Consider the following 22,722-nt stretch of genomic DNA (forward strand, 5'->3'; position numbering starts at 1 on the left):
ATCAATTCCTCACAGTTTTCTAGATCTCTGCTTGCTGTCATTCTACGGAAAGCCTATATGTTTCGTTGCTGTGGATAGAAATCTGACCATGGTCACACAGGTGCACCGCTCGTTATATTACACAGCTCTGATTATTCTCTGTGATTCTATCAAGCTGTGCACCAGATCAGCTTTCTATCCACTGCCAGTCAACATAGAAACTTTCTATAGAAGGAAACCCACAAGGAATTGATGCAGAAAGTATAATGGAAAATTGTATAATTTTTCATCATGCAAAAGATAACATTAATTTGCTGAAATAAGAATACCCTCCTGTATGCCTGATCTATTAGAGGATATCCATCACTCAAGTTACTACCCTCAATGTCACTTGTACATGCTTATTACTGCGGGTTACTGTTGACATGACTGTGTTTTCTGGTTATTTTTTAACCGTAATTTCAGCGGCACTATTACTTTGAGTGATGCACTTGGCCATGACTGACCGGGCCCCCAAATATAAAGCCGATTGTATTCCTGCCTGTCTTTGTGGCCCAGGTAGTGTTCATCTATTGCCATCAGATGTGTGAATGCTGCTCCCAAACGACAGATCACGATCCCTTCTATGCGGCCCGGAAAGATCACATGTTCTTATGCATGTGGCCTTACTCCATAAATGAGCTCTGTTTGGAAAGCTGATACTCTAGTGCTAATCTTTGGAACAAACTATAACCCTTTACAAGACCTTTGAGTAACATATGGATTGTGTTTTGGTGGATTGTTATTCAATTGGTTGTTGCTAAATTTTGTTGTCAGTTGTAAATTGCAAAAGCTGTTTACATACCTTTGAGTTATGGCATCATTGATAAAATTAGTGACAAAGGGGACCTGATAAAATTTTAAAAATCTGTTCAGATCCAGGAACCCAACCCCCCATTTGTTACACCTGCGATCAGCACTTGCAGGGATTGCTGTTAGAATGCTATCATAGTCGCCAGTGGAAACTAAATGACTGTGGCCCTGCGTGAGCTAGCATTTTGGGGAGGGTTGTAGCTCCCGATGATGCCCTTCCTAAATGACAGCGTGGCCAACGGCCAGGGGGAAGGTTGAGCTGAACACAGACCCAAACTTCTTATGAAGTTCAGGGTCGGGACCCAGGGATCAGACCCCACAAAGTCTGGTACCAACATGAAATTGCAGTTCAGGTCCAATAAGCACTAATTAAAATCTTATATTCCAAGGATTTGGGAACAATAAACTTATAATATAAAAGCTAAAAAGTATTTTGCAGGCTGTGTTAAGAACGTCATATTTACCTACAGACTATTTACAGCAAACATCAGCCCAATTTATCCCTATTTACCTAAACTGCAGAAAAAAAAAGTATTTCAGAACATTCAAGGTCAGAAAGAAACAAGAAAACTAAAACTGCAATGGAAAAATATGAGAATCAATCATACGGTACATGTTATTCTGGCACAAATGTTCTCATTTGTTTTCTTCTCATAGATCCAGCAGGGTATCTGAAGTCGGAAGAGAATTCTGGATCAGAAACAGGCGATGAGGCACAGTTGACAATTCGAGGACGACAGCATGAAAACCACTATAGAAGCAAAGGTATTAGTTTATGTGCGAGTGAGACCGGTTTACTAATATCGTAAAACTGGACTGAAGGTTTTGCAATTTATTTTTATTATTATATCTGCAAACAACCACCCAGAATGTAAGCCGTGGCCTACAAACCAAACCATGGAGACCCATCATAGCTGCATCGGCAATGTAGGTCGAGCACACGTTTAGGATGAAATGTAGGACCCTGTAATACTGCGGCTCTAAACTATGCATAAGGCTTCATGCACACAGGAGAGCTGTTTACACCGAGCTCCATGGAGCATGTCACTATTTTGTTTTGTTGGATTCATGCATAATTTAACAGGAAAAAAACTCACTGGGGTACATTCATTATTGCTTTTTTTGTCTAATTTATGGCACATTATACATTAGCTTTTCCAGTCTTGCGCTTGTTTTGTTACATTTATGATCAATTTGCTCATTATTCTCATTGATTTCTACCATGTTGGAGTGTTTTTTTTTTTCTAATCTAAATTAGAGGTTGTGGCTGGGTGACTTTCACTCATTGACATTTAGCAAAAGTCACATATTTGGGACAAATAAACTCTCAGTCTTAGGATAGAATATTTGATCTAATTTGTTTCCATTGGGGAATTTTTCATACTTTGGCATATCATGCGCCAGCATATGATGTACAGTGGGAACGGAAAGAATTCAGACCCCTTTAAAGAAAACCTACCAATTGATTTGATGCATTATGAAGCAAACATACCTTGAGAATGGTGAAGCTACACTGATGCAGGATCATATCTCAGGGTTAATCCCTGAGCTGAGTGGTTTTGCTGAAAAAAACAATGATAACATTCAGGACGTTGGAAAAGCTGTATCAGCATGGCTGCCAAGATAAACACACTAGACACGGAGCTTGTAATTACAAATGGAGGTTAGTCAAGCATGACTAAGTGTGACTAATCAACCTAGGCTGGATCACTCATACACAGCAGCTTGGGGATGGTGCAGCAATTGATTATTCTGTCTGGCAGGGAGAAAAGTGATTGCATCATCATCTCCTGCAGAGAAAACTCTCCTGCTATGAGAAGCGCAGAAGCAAGCACTGCATCAGCCATAGAAGGGGCAGAGCTTTATTATCATAATGTTATATCTGTTTTATCAGCAAAACCACTCAGCACAGGGATTAACCAAGATATGATACTACATCAGTGCAGCTACAGCATTCTCAAGGTATGTTTGCTTCATAATGCATCAAATCAAATGGTAGGTTTCCTTTAAATTTTTCACACTTTGTTTCATTACAAACAATTAGTAATATCAAAAAAGTTCTTTTTTATTCTCATTATTGTGCACTCTGTCTCCATCCTGACAGAAAAAAAAACAGAAAGGTAGATATTTATTCTAATTTATTAAACAAGAAAAACTGAAATATCACATGGTCATGAGAATTCAGACCCTTTGCTTAGTATTAAGTAGAAGCAGTTTCTGTGCTAGTACAACCAAGAGTCTTCTTGTGTTTTTTCACAGCTGGATTTGGTGTCTCTTCCTAGCAGATACTCTCCAGTTCCCTCAGGTTTGATGGTGAACGCTGGTGGAAGCCATTTTTAAGTCTCTCCAGAGATGCTCAGTTGGGTTCAGGTCCGGGCTCTGGCTGGACCAGTCAGGAATGGTCACAGGGTTGTTCTGAAGCCTCTGCTTTGTTATTTTAGCTGTATGCTTAGGGTCATTGTCTTGTTGAAAGGTGAACCTTCGGCCCAGTCTGTGGTCCAGAGCCCTCTGGAAGGGGTTTACAAATCATAGGGGACAAATACAAATATAATAAAACATGACAGAGCACAAACATTCGTATGGAACAAGAGGAGTGAGGTCCCTGCTCGCAAGAGCTTACAGTTTATGAGGAAGAGTGGTAAAAGAATATATAATGGTCAAGGGAATAGAACAAAATGCTGGATCAATGTAGGTTGAGGCCCCTGGGCCCAAATTTTGTTAAGGGCCTCCACTGAATGTAGCCCAGACAGTGGTACACATTACTATTCTAGTTTATAGAATATCATTAATATTCTTAACTTTCTTTAACTTACATGTTAGCTTAGCTGCTGGCCTAGCTGGTGATGGTAGCCTAACTGTTGTTGCAGAGGCAGTGACAGTAATACTAGCTACTAGTCCCCACACCAGTCCCATGCGTCACTGCTCACAGATTAGGCCAAGTGATCTGTGAGGGAGTAAAGCTAACACTGATTGGCTAGGATTTTACTGTCAACCAGTTCAGCTAGTCAGTGTTAGGTACTAAGAAGGGGGGATCAGGGTTTACTCTGCATCGCAGCTCTTGAAAAGCATGTTGCGTGCAGAATGCAATTGAGCAAGGGCTGGCACACTCCCACTCACAGAATTAGTGAGTCACAACAGTGAGATAACGGTCAGACATTGCTGGTGGAGGGCCCCTTATAAGTAAAGTGGTGGGGGCCCCGGAGTGCGCGCCTCTGGTGCCCTCAATATATTCTGACCCTGGCCTGGACTATGTTAGGCTATAGCTAGTGTGCATATGCTGAACAGGAACACCTCCCGCCTACTCTGTTGCCTGAAATAGTCCCCTTCACGCCTGGCATAGAGGTGGAGTGAAGAGCATGCCTGGCATAGAGGTGGTGTAAAGAGAAAAGAATTGGATGTTAATTTAGTCTCAAAGAAGTAAACTTTCAAAGATGAAAGTGAATGTGCTCCATTGTGTCTCTTTACAATAAAGCAAAGGAAAATAAGCCCCACACACTATAGGTGCTACTTTCCCTTTTACTCTCCAAGTTCTTTTAATGTGCAGTATAACTTCTGAGCCAATTTTTTTCTCAACTTTGAAGAAAGACAAAGGATGCCAGGTTTTACGATCTTTCAAATTCCCCTTTTGCTGAGACGTGAGAACAGAATTCTTTTAAAAGTTTGCCAGTAGGACAGCCATCTGTGTAAACCTGCGGCCAGACATACATTTTTTAATTCTTTATAAAATTCACCGTTATACTCGGACAGTCCAGTCTTAGGTCTTGATTTCTTGGGGAATTGATGCTTGTCCTCACAGTTTGTTCCATGATGAAGTCAGACTGTGTATCTTTAATACACCAAAGTTATGGTTGGCCTTGCTCACAGCTTCTATTGTACTTTCACTGGTGTATGGCAAAATTAAAAATGAAAAATATAATTATTCATACAGTGGGGCATATTTATCAGGACTGCCGTGGCGCTGAGGCCCTGCAATAATCGCAAATGCTATCTTATTGTAGCACTTGCGATTAATTGCCCCAATCCGCCACCTTCACGACAGTGGGGCGTGAAGGGAGTGGGTGGGGCAGGCCATGTGGAGGGCGCGGCCGGCGAGGAGTGCGCTGGCACAAGGCGTTACTGTCCCCATGCCGGTACATTCGCTGCTGCCTGTGATTTTTCATATGTGTTTATTTGTAGACCAGGCCCTGTCTGGCATGGAATAGATGCTGCGCGGCAGCCTGCCCGATGCATCAACAAGTGGAATCCTCTTGATGTATCCCGCTGCGAATATGCATGAGCGCCGGCGTATGATAAATGTCCCCCAGTGTTCCTATGTTCTTGCAACATTTTTGTGGTTGGGTTTCTAAAAGAAACTAGCTAAAAGAAATCTTTACAATATATGGTCAAAACACGTGACAATGACCTTGCTCAACAGGTTTTATAATAGGGTCTAAATTTTATGAATCCACTTATAGCCTTTGTGTGGTTTGATATGTGTTCAGAAACATTTCTCATACAAAGGGCAGTTTCACACAGTCCATGATAAGCCTGTGACCAGTTCCATGTCACAATATAACCCGTTCAGTCACCAGTGGTGAACAAACTTTTACAGTTTTTCCTCCAGAATTATTAAAACAGCTGTGCAGCCCCTTTATCCATCTTACAATTAATGAAGGGTTTTTCGAAAGTTTATAACTAGTGATGAGCTGACCTGTTAGAATTCAGGTTCGTCCAAATCCTGCCAGCACCAATCGCAGGTTTTAACTCTTTGATTGCCACTTCAAAGTCGCCAGCAGCATTGAAAGGGCTGTGGCTAAAAGCACACCACCATTTTGGGGAGGATCGTTGCTACTACCACCTGTGGAGGTCATCTGACAATTGTAGTGGTGGTCGGGGGAGGTCATCCCTGCAGTTTGCACTGGACATACTTAGGAGTAAAGTGGTGGGGCCAGGGACCGCGCACCCCTGGAACCCTCCATATAATCTATCCCTGGCCTGAACTATGCTAGGCTATAGCCAGTGTTTGCAGGCGTTGGGCAGAAACGTCTCCCGCCAGCTTACTCCGTTGCCCAGAATGGTCCCCTTCAAGCCCCTCCATGGCGATGTGGTAGAATACACCTGATAAATCTCCCCTATGTGTTTATGTCATGGTTTCCCACAATCACAGGAAATCGTATCACTTTCAGCAATCTAAATTGATCTGATCTAATGACATCATTAGTGGTAATGGGGGGGGGGGGGTATCCCTGCAGGTTACACATACTAAAAGGTCCCAGCCTCTTAGTATCTCCGAGACCCGGCTGTGAGGCCCACTGTACAATTTAATTCCAGGTCTTACCTGATGTAGAATTGTGCTAAGACCAATCGCAGACTATACCTAGTGCTCTGTTGGTCCACGTCCACTTCACTTTTCCCTACTTTGAATTACTGTGTTGGTGGCGTGAAAGGGAAAACAGTCACAATTTCTGGATGTATACTTGATAAATCCCCACATAATGGTTTGATGGCTGTATTCACATGCCTGGGCTTATGCAATGACCCAGAATAAATCTCACCAAAAAATTGAAAAACACAACATCTAAAGTATATTACGTATAATACAAAACAATCTTTATTGAGAAAAAATAGTGCATCACAATGCACCAGCAGCAATACAATATAAAAACAACAGAGAGTGCCACATAATATAAAGTTGATAAAACCAATGGAACAAATAGAAACTGGTAAGTGTAGCCTATTAACAGTCACAACCTAAGTAGGAATTGTAAACAGAGGAAGAACGTCCCTCACATAAGAGCAGTAATGTTACCTATACCAGTAGGAAGGCACACGCTGTACACCCCGACACGTGTTTCGCACTTAGCTTTTTCAAGGGGACTCCCCTTGAAAAAGCTAAGTGCGAAACACGTGTCGGGGTGTACAGCGTGTGCCTTCCTACTGGTATAGGTAACATTACTGCTCTTATGTGAGGGACGTTCTTCCTCTGTTTACAATTCCTACTTAGGTTGTGACTGTTAATAGGCTACACTTACCAGTTTCTATTTGTTCCATTGGTTTTATCAACTTTATATTATGTGGCACTCTCTGTTGTTTTTATATTGTATTGCTGCTGGTGCATTGTGATGCACTATTTTTTCTCAATAAAGATTGTTTTGTATTATACGTAATATACTTTAGATGTTGTGTTTTTCAATTTTTTGGTGAGATTAATTTATACAACGGGGGGATCCAGTACAATCTATGCCCATACCACCCGTTTTATTACTTTGGTAATGACCCAGAATAGCCACAATGGCCATGAATTGCAGTTGAGTTGGTTATAGATGACATGCATTTTTCATAGTGCACTATAGACTTCTCGTAGACTATAAGTGTTCTGTGAAATACGGACCATACTAGGACCACTTTATTATAACCTGGCTTTATGGGTTGATCTGTTGTTTTATAATACCAGGTACTGTGTCTGGAGGTGGCCGTGAGTTACAGACAGCGAAGTCACCTCCATGGGTTTATGGAAAAAGCATAGGACAGCTGTATTCCGTGATTTTCATGATAAGAGCTGCATAATCTTGTCCTTGTTTGGTAAAGAACAGAATATCAGCTGCGATCTATCCGCAATAGTGAATGCTACAAGTCACACAACTGTTTTGCAGAATAAAATCGTTAGTGTTACAAAGGATAAGAACTTGGTGATCAATGAAACTCTACAGAATAAAATGTGGATATCTGGATAATAATACATAGAAAAAAAATAATAATCTCAATTACATCCATATAATCCAGTTACAGCCACTAGACTATTATTCCTATTTATTACAAACCTATCTTACAACTCTCTACCCCTATAACCTACATGTTCTGCTAGTGTCACAAATAAAGAAAAATGCTGTAACACTCTAGGGCACATTTACTTTACCTGTCCCGTTGCGATCCCAGCCGTGTGTCGCCCGACGAGGATTCGGGTCTGCCGGGATTCACTAAGATCGTGCGTTCAAATTCCTGCATCTGTCGCTTCCCCCGCTGAGGTCCGTCGTAGTTCACCTTCTTTTTCCTGGTGCATGTGAGTGCTGATCTTGCAACACAATTTGCTTTTTAAATTCCGCGGTTTGTCCCAATCAGTCGGGTTGTCACGCCGGCGCCGATGCGACACAATCTTAACACGTGCGCCAAAAAAACGGGGAAGTTCTGGGCAAAACGGAAAAAAATTACACAACCCGACGAAAATGCGGCGTTCGGACCCTTAGTAAATGTGCCCTTCTGTGTACTGAGGGCCAAAATTACACTAATTATTTATATAGCGGTCCACTCTTCCCAGTCAGAGAAGCCCTGAAATTGCTTTATTTATACCCACAAGATCTGTGCTTAGGTCAGAGATTTTATTAAGCTCTGGGATGTTTTAAAGGGAACCTGTCATCAGAAATGGCCCTAATAAACCACTAGCAGTATGTTGTCAAGCAGTTAAACAGCTTCTAGATTATGTCATAATCTTTCATGGCCCGGTTTGGTGACATCCTCCAGCAAATCAACTTTGAAGTGAGATGTAATTTAAATGTATAAAGTAAGGGGGGTGGAAAGTTAAACACTGAAGTCAAGCTCTCCTTGCCTCTGAACAATTCCTCCCCTGTGATTGACATCATGCGTCGGACTTTCAGGAGTTTTGATCAGTGATGTCCTTGGACACAGTACATTAATTACAGTAAAGGGGGCGTTCTAACTATGAAGAACACATTGCAGATGTTTCCATACATCTACAATGTGTTCTTCAGACATATTGTTCTTCACATACTATTGTGAAGAACACCGTTCGGCATGCATGTCTTCGGATAAGTTAGCAGATGTACGGAACATCTGCAATGTGTTCTTCACTGTGTTCTTCACTGGGTTTCCTTAACTTAAATGATCCTACTTAAGTGAACTTAAGTGTTCACTGTGTTCACTGTTTTCATTGTATTCTTCACTGTTCTTCACCGAATTTCGTTAAGTAAATGCTCGATCTCGAGCTGGCGAGATACTTGTCCGAGCAACAAGCCGTTTCGAGTATGCTAATACTCGAACAAGCATCAAGCTCAGACGAGTATACTCGCTCATGTCTATTTTGGGTCCCAAAATCAACCTGACCAGTCTTCTTTAAATAAGTTTCAGAAAGTAGCACAATAGCTTTCTCTGTGTTAGATTGACTATGAGGCTCGAGTGATATTCGCTGCTAAAGATCCCCTTTCTATTTGACAAGGCGCTTTTCCCAAGTTTTGCAAGTTATATCTGCATTTAGCTTTTATATTTGTAAAACAGAAAATCGTCATGCAAAATGATTACTTTTGTCAGAATGCTCGGTATACCGTTGAGAATATACTGAATCTGTTTGTAGATACAAAATTGAATGGCAGGAGAGGAGTGCTGGCTTCCCCCCCAGAAAAAAGATAAAAAACAAACATAGATACAAACATATCAACCTGCTGAGGAGCAATCCAATACTATAATTCGCTAACAGCACAGATAAAGCTATTTACATAAAAAGACAGATGATTACAAATAATCGTTTTATGAAGTATGTGACAAGAATACATCTTATTTACAATGAAAGCCTGAGGATCTCAAGTGGCTTGTGTTAAAAATCACAAGAATTAAAGAAGTACAACAGTTGTTCCTTCCAAATTCTTGTCTGCACAACTATCATATCCCACAATGCCATGTAGGTAGTACAATCACTTATCTGTTTGAGAAATGTGGACTTCGTGAAACCACTGTACAAAGTACATGCAATTATGTAGCGTCAAAGACTGAGGAAACAAATCTCAAAATCACATGATTTCAAGATAATCATACCAATTTTGGAATATAAGAAGATCCAATTGGAAGAGAAGATATGGTTCACAGCTCACAAACATATTCAGGGATGATTTCCTCTGAGAACGAATATGTAACACTAGAGATGTGAGGGAGATGTATTAATGTTTCCGTCAGGGACGTAACTACAGAGGTAACAGCCATAGCGGCTGCTATGGGGCCTGAAATGTCAGGGGGCCCTGTCGTCCAACCTGACACACTAAACAGTGGAGGATGTACACCATTATATACATATTATGCTGAACCTTGTACAGCATAATATGTATATAACATTTATGTGATGTATATATACGCTGTATCTGTGATGTGTATATGGTGTGTACTGTATATACTGCATGTGTGTATATATGCTGTAGGTTTCTATAAAAAATAGACATAGCAGTATTCAACCTAAGATTCAGAGTGAGGGCAAGCACACCTCATATTTGTTGTTTATATAGCACACTACCCATCTACTCTATGTTTAAGTCATATAGCTCCTACTATACTGTCTTTCAACTTATTGTGATGTACCTAAAGTGCAACAGTGTTATGTCCACAGCAGAGTGCAGCCTTAGTGTAATTTCCACAGCAGAGTGCCCCCTTAGTGTAATTTCCACAGCAGAGTGCACCCTTAGTGTAATTTCCACAGCAGAGTGCCCCCTTAGTGTAATTTCCACAGCAGAGTGTCCCCTTAGTGTAATTTCCACAGCAGAGTGCCCCCCTTAGTGTAATGTCAACAGTAGAGTCCCCCCTTAGTGCAATGTCCACAGAAAGTGTCCCCTTAGTGTAATTTCCACTGCAGAGTGCCCCTTAGTGTCATGTCCACAGCAGAGTGTCCCCTTAGTGTAATGTCCATAGCAGAGTGCCCCCCTTAGGGTAATGCTCAGCAGAGCACCCCATAAAAAATAAAGTTAGTACACACCCTCCGACTCTGTCCCGTGGCATCCTCTTTTCCCCGGACCATCTCCTCGGGTTCCTGGCCAGGCCGGCATATGCACATCTATGCAATCTGCTGGCACAGAACTATGACATCAGCAGGCACCGACACTGCCGCGTCTTAGTTTCTCTGCCATCAGATCGCATAGACACTACTTCTGCTTTCTTGATATGTGAATAAATTTAGGTTATGTGGCCAACCCCATTAAAGGAGACCTGTGACCAGATTTTCTCTGGTAAACTTAATAACAGTTTCATATAGCAGTATGCTAACTCTTGCCCACACTCTTTTTAACTAAAAATTTTTTTTTTCTGTCATCAGAAAATTTACTTTGTAAGCCTACCTAGCACCCTCTCAGAACAAGCAGTGAGTCACAAGGGATATGTATTATTCAAGTGAGTAACTGTGTCTCCAGCATGTCCCTGATTCCCTCCTTCACTTTGACTCACACCATTCTCTGCTCTGCCAAAGGGACATGAACTGAGAAAAACACTGCCTCACATGAATATCACATGTCCCTCGGGACTCACGGCTCCTTCTGCCAAAGTACAAAGTTCATTTTCTGGGGATAGGAATTATGCATTTTTTAGCTAAAAACCAGGGTGTGCAACAGTTAGCCTAGTGCTATAGGAGCCTGTTATTAGGTGAAAATCTTGTGACAGGTTCCCTAAAATGAACTTTTGTATTGTATTAACCTCGTTAACTATAATGAAATTTTTTGTATTTTGCTTAATCATCTCATATCTATGTAACTCTGCATAAAATTGTAATTGCTGCTTAACAGTAGTGTAAATCTACCTCCACTGATATACTTTCTTTGCTTGAGATGTTTATGAAGTCCTACATGTCACCCAGATGAGAGCTCACTGGACAGTATGAGCTGTACCACACAGGTTCTCCAAGGGGAGACAAAAAATTTGTATGGCATCTAGTGATAATAAACAATCAGGATTCTTTTCAGACATATAATAAAGATGGCGGCACAGCCTCCCTGACTATATACTAATGGGCACTTACTAACCATCATATAAAAAAACTTTTGATATGTCATAGGGCAGGCAATTTAAAGTCCTTCTGTAATTATATTGGTTATCTGAATCTTGATCCTTTCACTGCTATTCAGCAGCCTTCCCCCTGCTATTAGCCTCTGTCAGTGATCCCACAGATGGCCATCTGTATTCTCTGTGCTGAAGACGAGTGAGAATGTACATGTGAGACACACTCCCTCTCTCCCTGCACTCACTCATGTGCTAGCAGGAGCCCTAACTAACGTAATAACAAAACACCTACACTCTTATCTCTCTCTGTACACCCTCTGCTTTCCCTACACTTGTATATAAACAACTAATCCACCAGAAGTTGCAGTTTCTGCACAGTTTTTCATACCACCCCTCCTTCACCTCATGTTTCCCCCTTCACCAGAACAGAAATAATATGCTCTGTGTCCTCTCCAAGTCTCCAATCTGCAGATTTAGATAGATAACTAGATAGATATGAGATGGATGGATAGATAGATACATAGATAGATACATAAATAGACAGATGATTGAGACGATAGAAGGTGTAATAGATGGAGGGGAGGGGTGGGACATTTTTTTATTACTCTTTTATTTTAATAAACAATATTAATTATTTTCTGAAAGTGGACAACCCCTTTAAGTTAAAGTATTTGAAAAAAAGCATATTCTCAGTATATAAAAATAGATTCTTAAAGGGAACTTTTCATTTTGTCCTTTGTTCCTTCGTTAGTGTCCTTATCTGGACAGTGACATCATTGGGGAGCTTTTGGATCATACACTCAGTGGTGGCCAGGGAGGGATGCAGTACATCCCCTATTGCCTCTAATGGCCTCTGCTGAGGGTATATGTTGTTCAGCATGAGGGAGCAGATGGAAAATATATAGCTTTCTGCATCTTTCCATTCTGCGTTTTCCATACTATACAATGTATAATGTCGAAGGCAAGATGGGTGCCTCCTTCTACCTGTAAATGTCTTTACCATTGTTTCTAATCCAAGAGTTGATGTGCTCCGAAAAACAACGTGGGTCAACCGGTAATGCAGCTGAACCAAAAATCTAGAAAGGATTCCTCCAAGTGGAAGCGATTATGCCTGAACCCTTTCTAGATTTTTGTTCCCACAGTATATATCTATAGATACACTCGGCAGCTTTCCTGTCATATCTGCTGAAGTATACAAAAGACGTGATGTAGATTTAGCTTTAAAATTTATTCTAAATTTCATCTGTACAGCCTCATTGAAATATGACCTATTTCTCATGTTGTTACCAGACATGTTTCTTTTAGTAGGGACTTGCTACCCAGTCTTTGTTTCTCATAGTTTCAGTCCAGGGGTTATTTGTGTATGTGAATTCCATTACAACCACGTAAAGTATCATTGCAGTGTTGGTTTTCTTTCTTTAATTGTCTGAAAATTCCTGCTCTGCCGATTTGCTCCAAATCGGAGGCTTTCTTTCTTGTAAACCAAACCACTCCATTTTACCCTTCAGGAAACTTGATACTGTGAATTCAGATTTATGAAGCTTGACTTTCACTTTTTATTATTATTTATAGAGGACCATTAATTCCATGGTGCTGTACAATCTGTAAGGGGTTCACATACATTACATTAAGACAAAAACAAGTACAAAATACAATACTACAGTGATCAGGAGACAAGTAGGAGGAGGAACCTGCCCATGAGGGTTCACAATCACAAAATTTCCAAATCTAAACCACATTTATTCCACATATGTTCCAAATGGTTTTTTTTTTAGAAATGTCTCAATGGGGGGAAATTTATCAGTACTTCTGCACTAGTTCTCTGATGTACTGCAAGAAATTGTGATAAATTATAACTATGCCATCTCTCAGTCCATGTGGGCACAGAGTGGGTGTGACTGGGGTTCAGCCTTTGGCGGAGTTTGACGGTGTATGGCGTTCCTGCATGGTCCCCGTACAGTTTCTAAAAACCAGCGAAATTCACAGCTGAATGTTCACAGATTTTTATGTGAAACTACACCAGGTTGGACCTTGTGTAGTTTTGTCTGACAGCACAGCAAGGTCTTAGCCTCATGATGTATCCGGTGGGGAGGACTTTATCATACGCCGGTGCAGAGAGTGCCAACATATGATACATCTCTCCCAATGAGTTAGAACTAAGGGCAAAAGAGGACTATAAATTTTAGAGCTAAGATCAGACATGGAACCAAAAAGCACAAACACAATGATAATATATTTATGTGTTGCTAACTTTTTCCATTACATTATGTTTGTTTCTTTAAAACATCTGCACCTGGTATCAGTAAATTTTGCTTATGATACTATTTGTTTATCCTAATTTCAGGTTCTCTGAAGAGTCCACTCAGCCGAACAGCCCTGACGTTGGTCGGGGTGAGTGCCTGCGTGTTGGCTGTAGTGTGTGGGTCGCAAATACCCTGCCCACTCACCGTGAAGGTCACACTACATGTGCCAGAGCACTTCATCGCGGATGGTGAGAGAGTAAAGGGCACTAAAGAGTGAGGTTTTCCACAATGGAACAAATTAATAACAAAATGAAATATTTGAAGAAACTTAAGTGATGAAATGGAGTGACAGATGCAGCAGTAAGAATATTTAAGACATTCAATTAATATTCTGTTCTAAACCTTTTCCCGCAGTCAATATAACCCTGTATGTCGGTAGATGTGATACATGTGTCAATGTTTATCACATATTCTTGGGTGAGGAGTAATATAAAGCAAAAGTGTAAATGGCTGGATTTTACATGGTGGCACTTTCCAAGGTATTAGATAACAAGGGGCCAATATACGCTACTTTAGGCCTCGACTGTGTGTAGATGCTCTGAGCTAGCCCCACAACCTATGGCTAACTCATGGCCCCATAGCCTTCTATTAGATGTGTTCATGGCTTCTACATTTGACAGTTCAGATATTTTATTCTCCCTGGGTGTATTAAGAAACCACAAAAATTGGGAGGGGCATGAGGGATAAAGTGTACATCAATTTCAATCTAATTGTTTAACAGGCCCTTCTATATACACACGCTGTTTCTCCTTAGCGAGAGTTTGAAAGTGCATGGTGTCTCCTCAGCGATGCTTTTCTTGGAAAAATATATATAAATTTGCTTACTTTCTTTTATAAAATTAAGGCTACATTCACACTAGCACGTCAGCGCACGGGAGGTGAGCTCTGCTTGCCTCCATCCCCTCTTCATTGAGCGCCGTAATACATGGCGCCGTAATACGGAGGTACGGAGCAGTACATTGATGCACGTGTGCTGCTCCATACCGCTCCATTTGGCTTGCCCATCAACGGCCTATGGGAGCGTATATACTACGGCCGTATATACGTCCCTCAGTGGTCGTTCAACGGTCGTGTGAATGTAGCTTAAGAAAGGCTATATTCAATCTTGTAAGTCTATATCTAAAGCCTGTATAAGGCCATTTTATTTTTCTCTCCCATAGGGTCCTTTTTAGTTTCTTTTTTTTTCTTTTTGTTTTGGATGAATCATCACACTTTTATGTTTTTACTTCCTGTCCTATATTAAAAAAAACATATTCATTAACATGACAGTCCATAAAGCCCTTTCATTTTTAGCAGATTTTTGGGGGAACAGATCAAGATTATTAATAAGTGAATCTAGGGGACGGAATCGTTTTTATTGAGTTCTGGAATGCTGGTATTTAGAGTTTTAAAAATTATGGAACCGCGGCTCAGACTGCCGGTGATGCATGCACACTGAGACTCCTTGCAGACTATCAACTGGTGTCACCAGTGAGAGATACACGGGTGGGACCCGGCTTCAATGGGTGTGCATAAATTACCAGAGTCCGGCCCTCTGGAGAGCTTCTCCAGCTCATTTGCATATTTTAAAAAACTCTGTATTTAGATAATGCCAGCGTTCTGGGACTCTAAAAAAAACAATTCCATCCCCTAGATTACATGACGAGCATGGAACTTACAGCAATTTGCCATCAGTATATCTGATGGTAGATGCCCTTTAAACAATAACATTTTTTAAACCTAAGGGGCTCTTTGTCAAATCATTACAAAAAAAAGTATAGGGTTTTTAAAGGAAACCAGGAAAACCCAGTGGGGTAAGGCAGGTGTACTTTGGCCTCCGTTATCTGTGTCACCACAGTGAGTTGCCTATAGGTTTGGCCTGCAAGCCCGAGGTTATGGGACATGATTGATCTAATTAGTAGTCTCCTCGGACCACCAGATTTCACATCACCTTGGGGCATCCATGGGTTGTCATAGCGGCCAGTAACAATCTGTCATTCAGCTTAATCTTTAATAGTCTGCCAGATGTCTTACAGTTCGAAAGTATATGGACAATTAAATAATAATGCAAATAAATATACATTTAAAAAATAAAAATTTTAAAATTTAAATTTCCCTAGAAAACAAAATGATAAATATATAAAATGATGAATATGTTAAGTATTCTCAACCTCCAAAATGTCCGATCTATCAAAATAAATAATTATTATCCCCTGCTATCAACAATATAATGGGGGAAAAAAACTTATGCTATTATAAAAAGCATAAATATTTGCATCAAAATGTCGTATAGGTCTCAAAATGCTATCAATGAAAAGATCAACCCCTCCTGCAAAAAATAACACTTTGCACAGCTCTGTACACTAAGTTTGAAAAAGTTACAGTTTCTTAAATCTAGCTTTACAGAAACTTGCTTTTGCAAAGATTTTAAAGGTCCACTGGAGTCCGCCGGAGTTCACCAACCTATGCTGGGTGCAGGTAAGCCCGTGTCAAGCGACACTATTTTTTTTTTAATACGGCGGTTTTTCTGAATCCGTCAGGTTTTCGACGGCCACGCCCCCGATTTCCGTCGCATGCATGCCGGTGCGCTACAATCCGATCACGTGCTCCAATTCAGGGGAAAACGTTGCAAATCTTTAATATTCGGGAAACCCGACGGAAAAACCTCAATTCGGGCCCTTAGTAAATGACCCCCATTGTATCATTGCTATTGTGAATATGCCAGCCTTCTCCTTAGTACTGACTATATACAGCTTGAGGCCAGCTGCCTATCAATATGTTCAGCCCGGATATATGGATCCCACGGACTGCAAACATTCCACAGGATGGGAGTCCTTGCATCATACTGGAATGTGATGTGAGGATTCACTGCTCAATGGACAAACTGCAGTGCTGGCACTATATTAACTGTTATAGTATCGGCACTAAAGTGGGTTTAGCAGGTAAGTCCATATAATATTCCTGTATGATGCAAAGACTCCCTTCCTGTGTAATATGTGCAGTCTGTGGAATCGGATCAACATGCAGGACTGAGAAAGGCTGCATTAGAAATAAATGTCACTCTTTTCTTCACCTATAATTAGATTGCTGCCAAGGATAAAAGACTGGTTTACTGAAATAGCAACCATTTTATTGTGCTGTGCTCTTCTATCCTATAAATAGATGGATGGATAGGGAGATAGACAGAGGGATAGCAGACTGTGCCAATGGTGCCAGGACCAGGAGGCCACCGACGATGGGGTCCACTTCCTGCTACGCTGTTCTAAATACTCAGCAGTGAGGGACACTTACTTAAGGAGACTCTCAGATCTCCTCTCGGGCTTCTGCTCCATGGAGGAGGGAGAGAAGATCTTCACCCTGCTGGGTGAAGAAGAGACCACTAGGGCCATAGCAACACAATGGGGCACATTTACTTACCCAGTCCCTGCTCGATCCCCCATCCGGACTGTCCAACGAGGATGAACTCGCGATTCATAAAGATCATGCCACCAATATCTTGCATGTGTCGCTTTCCCGCTGAGGTCCGCTGGAGTTCACCATCTTCTTCCCGGTGTATGTGAGTGCGTGAGTGCATTTAAATTTGAAATCCCTTGCTAAGTCCGAATCAGTTGGGTTGTCTGACGGTCACGCCGCCCAATTTGTGTCACATGAAAGTGGCGCCAAAAACCCCTGTTAAATGCAAAGCAAATTGAAAATAGTCAGGAAACGGAAATGTGGTCTGTGGACCCTTAGTAACTGTGCCCCAATATGTCACTGCCTGCCATAGAGACGTGTGATACCAAGGACTATAAATAACACCCGATGTCTCACTTCATCCTGATCCTCGTGACCCTGCACCCCACCGCATCCCTCACAATCCAATATTTTATAGATCCTTTGGCAATGTTAACTTGTATTTGATCCTGCCAATAAAGCTTCATTGAATTGAATTGATAGATAAAGTGATAGATGGATGGATAGAGAGATAGACAGACAGACAGAAATTTAAATGTCATTTAAGGCAAACCAGATCTTCCTATACCAGAATGTAAAATATGTTCGGCTGAGAAAGTGAACACAGCAGGATAAAAGGATAATGCTACATTTAATAAAGTTAAGCAGCCAAAGTATTTAACTATGAGATAGGAAAATGTGTGAAAACAATACTAATCTGAAAATGATTTCTGTTGTTGTGCATAGATGAAAAACTTTAATGATTCTATCAAAATGCTAATAAAAATGAGCAACTTGACAATTAAAGAACAAAAAGTTCTGCAGCAGTTGAAAAATAACAGCAACGTTGAGATCTGAGAAGGGGGAATCAGCAGCGGTGCTCAGCAGGTCCCAATGTGACATTTACAATATTATAACTTAATGAAGGGCATATTAAATAGGAGTCCAAGTGAAAAGATGAAGAAAAATAACATAACACATCTTCATTTCAATGCAAGTGTTTTTATTTCTTTTTTTTTAATTTAAATACATTTTATTAAATCTGATTCCTACCGGGTTGTGAATCCCTCCAGATTTCATTTTCTTACCTCTGTAAGAGGTAGAACACAAACTTATAGAACTTTATGAAAGACATGTGAACTGACACTATGATGTCTTTGTAAGAGATTTAAGATTTTTTGGAGAATAATTCATTATTTATGTCTTTTAAGTAACAATAAACATTGCAAGGGGAGGTTCATTTTATGCATTATATTTACTTTGTTAAACTGGATTCACACTACCGTTGCCCGCCGTACCGTAGCATGGCGGGCACACGGGGAGAAGAGGAGGGGGAGAGCGCTGCTCACCCTCGCCCCTCTCCATAGGGATAGATGAACTGCCCCTATAGTCATCAGATGAAGGGTTTACTTTCTTTTTTTCCCAAAATGCTGTGTATTGTACAGGTTGTCCAAAAAACTGTGGATTTTTGACTGACTATTTATCTTTAAATATTAGTTATATTTTTTTTAATATTCCTGGAACCATTATACATACACAAATACGCAGTTTAAATAGAGCCTGTCGTCAGGAAGGCCATTTTTACATGCTGACAGGTTCCAATAGCCTCGGACATGTTGTCTTTGTGATGCATCTGAATAATTCTATTGACATTACTTGGCTCCCTACCAGCAGTGTGTAGTGAGTCCCACAGGGGAGTTGGCAGTTCAAATGACACAAGTTGTCTTCTCCTCAATGCCACCTCCCTCCTCCTTGCTCATTGCCCTCCCTCAGCCTCTCTCCTTACCCACCTGGGACTCACCACACACGCTGTAGTAGGGAGCCGGGCGATGTGAACAAAACTTATATAAACTACTGAAATGATTCAGAATGCTGGTAAAGGCATTTTAAAATCAGGATCAGGTTATTGGAACTTGTCACCAGCTAAATATCACATGGTAACAGGTACCCTTGAAAAAGAAACACTGCAAGCAATACTCGTTTGAACTGCCTCCTCCCATTAGCGCATTGTGTGGCAGTCTTAAAAGAGTATTCCATGAATATGCACAATTTATATACAAAAAGGGCCTTAAAATCTAAGCTGATATGTAATTATTGCTATTTAAAATTTAGCTCCCATCAGGCAAAAAATGTTGTAGACATCCACAATTTTTGTGCTGAAAAAGCCCCACTTGGCTTATATTCAAAGCAGGTTGCACAATGTGATGCAACAGGTTCACAGTTTTTGGGTACTAAAATAACTTCTCTACAGATGTCCATGCAATTAAAAAAATACATTGTTCCCTTATTTCTAATTCCCTAGTAGAATATTTTACCTTTCAATACTTTTGACTTAACTTTGAGATATTCATTATGTTAATTTTTTAAACATATTTTAATAATTAATGTCAATTTCTAATCAAATGTTGATTGACTTTAATAATAACAGATTTAGAATGTGTTTTTACAAAAGGTCATTTGTGATAAAGTTAAAGTCATGGGTTTTGAATTTAAAGATGAAGTTTAATTGGCTTATTAGCTAAGATCATGATGAAAATACAAGCTTGAACAATTCTATAGCTGTCTTAAACCCAACAGGCAAGCAATTTGGATATTAAAGCCAACCATCTGGTTTTTTTTAATCAGAACTTTTTTTTTAAGGCAGAGAAAAACAGCGCCCTACATTTTCCATTTTTGAATAAAGACACAACATAAACATACCGTAAATGAAATAGCAAAAGCAAGGGCTTAGAGATTAACGACCGTTTCCAGGGCACAGCTGGGGTTCAAATGGACCATGGATATATTCATACTGGGCGCAGCCGGGAGCTATATGAACAATAGGATAACAGCCCTGCCTAGCCTTCCCTTCCCACCCCTTCCCTGTTTGGTGAACCTTGTCTAGCGAGTGCAACTCCTTTGAAGGCAGTAGGTTCTAGCTTATATTCTGAATAACCTGACTATCATGTCATGTGACTAATAGTGTCATATGCAGGTGTGTCAGCTTAACAACTGAATTTAAGACAAATAAGTGACATATATCCACTGCCAAGGACATCTCTGGGAAATGATTCCCTGATCCCAATGGATGACCTTTAAATATTTGGCTCCTGCACAAGGCTAAATTTTGGGTGATCTACACAAAAACATTCAACTAATAATGGAATATCAATAAATCTCTGTCCATTTAATATTCTTCCATCACCTACCCTGATGTCTACTACATGCTGCTTCCTGCTTGTCGTAGCATTATGACAAAGAAGTAAAAGCCTTTGGTCAAAGAAAAAGCATGGTCATACAACAAATGCTTCTCCTACTACTGTTTGAGAATGTGCCGTAATGATTTAGAACAAAGTTTTTGTCTTTCTGAGACTGTATATATCTGGTCGTCAATAGTTAATATAAAAGTTTTATACTGTAGTTGCCAGCGGTCCTTGATATTCAGTGACTGTGCCAAGTTTCCAAGATTTGCCTCAGATATCGTATTTTTACAACTAATGAACCTTAGAACTTTTTCTTTTCGGCGTGTAGATGTGATTTTAATAACCCATTTATATAACTTACACCATGCAGTTAATTCTAATTGGAAAGGAGATTTCCTAACACAAACAGTCCAAATTAGGAAAGTTCATTGAACATAATCTGGATGTGAGCATCATGTGTTTGGCTCACTCCCTACATCCTGATGACTTTTGCCAGGAACATCCTAATGATGCACAGTTAGTTGCTGCATTGCAGTAAATAATGTCTGATACCTCATTCTGAAATGATATATTGATACTTTAATCTTACTACCTCCAGTTGTTAATGAAAAAACATTCCAAAATACACTAGATATGAACATTTGATGTTTTTTTGTGTTGTTTTTGTATCACTCGGGAGATGAGAATTGAGTAGATACAAGAGACAATTATATAGTTATCAAGTTATTGAGTTGGAAGGGATGAAGGGATTGGATATTAGAAGTAGGGGTTTATAGATTGCAAGGGCAAGGATATCTCTTAGAAACAAACATCCCTTTTTACACCTATACAGGGTGTAACAAAAAGTTCTGGACAGTGAAATATCTCACAAAATACACAAAAAACTATAAATATAATTTTTCAAAAATATATATCCAATGATACTAAAATCGGCCCCTTATCTCCACCCTCTGGGGGTGGGGAAGGGGGCAACTTAAATCTTAAATGGGAATCCCTCACTGTTTCTTGCTGGAAAAAAAAATTACATTGATTTGCCCTAGATCCTTTTTATATTGTGGTGACAGATGGTGCTGTAATCACCAAAAATCTAATTGTCAAAATGATAGTCTACCTGCGCTTTCCTGATTTTATGATAAAATCTAAAGTGGTACCGGTAATAATATATAGAATTCCTGAGGGGTTTCTGTAACTTCCACAGATGGATATTCAAGTCCGCTTTCTGGGGTTCACCTTGATAATCCAGAGAACAGTTTTGCTCCCAGGAGGGTAACTGTCCGTATTTTCCACAAATTGGCAACCTCGGCCAATGCTGTACTCCAACTAAGCAGTTCCGTCAGAGTGACATCACTTGAGCTATGGATCACCCAAAGGAACACTTTTTCTCAACGCGTTTCTAATGTCACCAGGAGAATTGTTCCTATTGGCGATGCGTAGCTCAGGTGGCGTCACTCCGATGGAACTGCTCAGCGGGAGTACAGCCTCTGTCCGGTGCTGCATACCGTTTTTGCCAACTATGGTTTGTGGAAAATACTGACAGTTACCCCCTTGGGAACTGAACTCTTCTCTGGATTATCAAGGTGAACACCAGAGCAGACTTGAATATCCATCACTTGAAAGTTACAGAAACCCCTCGGGAATTCTATATATTATTACAAGGACTACTTTAGTTTTCATCATAGAATCAGAACAGCGCAGGTAAACTAATTCATTTTGACATGTTTTTATAATTGAAGGGTTAATGTGAGCTTACCCCTTTTTGCTGCCAGCAAAGTCATTTAAAGCCACTTATCCACATGCATGCATATTTTCTGCATGCGCCATTGAAACTAAATTGACTCGTCAAAAAGCTGTGTTCAAAATTTTCGAAAAAGAAGATATTTTGATAAATACACATCAGATCCCAAATATGAAAATTTGACACACGCAATATTTTTCAAAAAGCTATCCAATGTTGCCAAATTTCAGCTCTTAATGTAAAGCATTTGAAATTTGAAAACTTTGCAGGCAACAAGAAAAATCTCCATCTTCACAGGGGAGGAGACTCAAGTTAATCAAGCTCTCCGATGTATTTTTCATGTTAAATCAGTACCCTGAAGACAATAGAAAAATACAACATCCATGTCATTGTTTCTGGGTTACGCTGAATATTGCTTCTGCATAAAATATTAGATTCCCCCACCTCACCTCTGGTCAACTTTATTATCATTTAATAGACTTTTATGAAATATTTGTCAATTTTTTTTGTTTTTCTGATC

The 22,722-nt window shown here is 40.2% G+C and overlaps 1 protein-coding gene across 1 annotated transcript in view; it reads left to right on the forward strand.

The window, feature by feature from the left end:
- Positions 1–22,722, forward strand: part of ASTN2 (astrotactin 2) — a 377,384-nt gene that overhangs the window by 134,977 nt on the left and 219,685 nt on the right. Inside the window, exons 4-5 of the mRNA XM_072124956.1 lie at positions 1,489–1,596; positions 13,916–14,062. Of these exons, the coding sequence (XP_071981057.1) occupies positions 1,489–1,596; positions 13,916–14,062 (255 nt within the window). The remainder of the gene's footprint in view (positions 1–1,488; positions 1,597–13,915; positions 14,063–22,722) is intronic.

The sequence above is a fragment of the Engystomops pustulosus genome, chromosome 9, assembly GCF_040894005.1.
Source record: "Engystomops pustulosus chromosome 9, aEngPut4.maternal, whole genome shotgun sequence".
Taxonomy (NCBI): Eukaryota; Metazoa; Chordata; class Amphibia; order Anura; family Leptodactylidae; genus Engystomops; species Engystomops pustulosus.